This window comes from Geospiza fortis, unplaced genomic scaffold (assembly GCF_000277835.1).
Source record: "Geospiza fortis unplaced genomic scaffold, GeoFor_1.0 scaffold456, whole genome shotgun sequence".
NCBI classification, from domain to species: Eukaryota; Metazoa; Chordata; class Aves; order Passeriformes; family Thraupidae; genus Geospiza; species Geospiza fortis.
The window spans coordinates 697,033-697,420 of NW_005054462.1; the positions used below are offsets into that span (position 1 = coordinate 697,033).

The window sequence follows — 388 nt, forward strand, 5'->3', positions numbered from 1 at the left end:
AGGGAGGAACCGTCCCAGGGCAATGCCCCGCGCTGCAGCGCTACGGCTCTGTCCGGCCTTAACAGGCTCCTGCTTATTACAGGATCCCGAAAACCCTCCTGCCAGCTGCGTTCAGACTTGGGAGACAGGCAGAGGACAGCTGGACTTCACACATCGCAAAGGTAGTGTGAGCTCCTAGACCTCTCTGCGGAAGCTGCATCTTCCGACCCCCACCTGCTCCCACACGACCTCCCTGTCCTTCCTTCTGCGCACTGCACTTACCAAAGGCAGGTGGGGCAGGAAGAGCGCGTCCCTCAGCTCCTCGCAGCAAGGGCCGCTGCCCCAGACTAATCGAGACAAGGAACACCCTATCCCAGCACCTGGGACTTAAGGCTCCCCGACAGCCGGG

The 388-nt window shown here is 61.6% G+C and overlaps 1 protein-coding gene across 1 annotated transcript in view; it reads right to left on the minus strand.

Moving 5' to 3' along the window:
• The window catches only part of DMRT2 (doublesex and mab-3 related transcription factor 2), a 5,281-nt gene that overhangs the window by 3,652 nt on the left and 1,241 nt on the right, over window positions 1-388 (minus strand). The window contains exon 2 of the mRNA XM_014309877.2: window positions 262-326. Within this exon, the coding sequence (XP_014165352.1) occupies window positions 262-326 (65 nt within the window). The remainder of the gene's footprint in view (window positions 1-261; window positions 327-388) is intronic.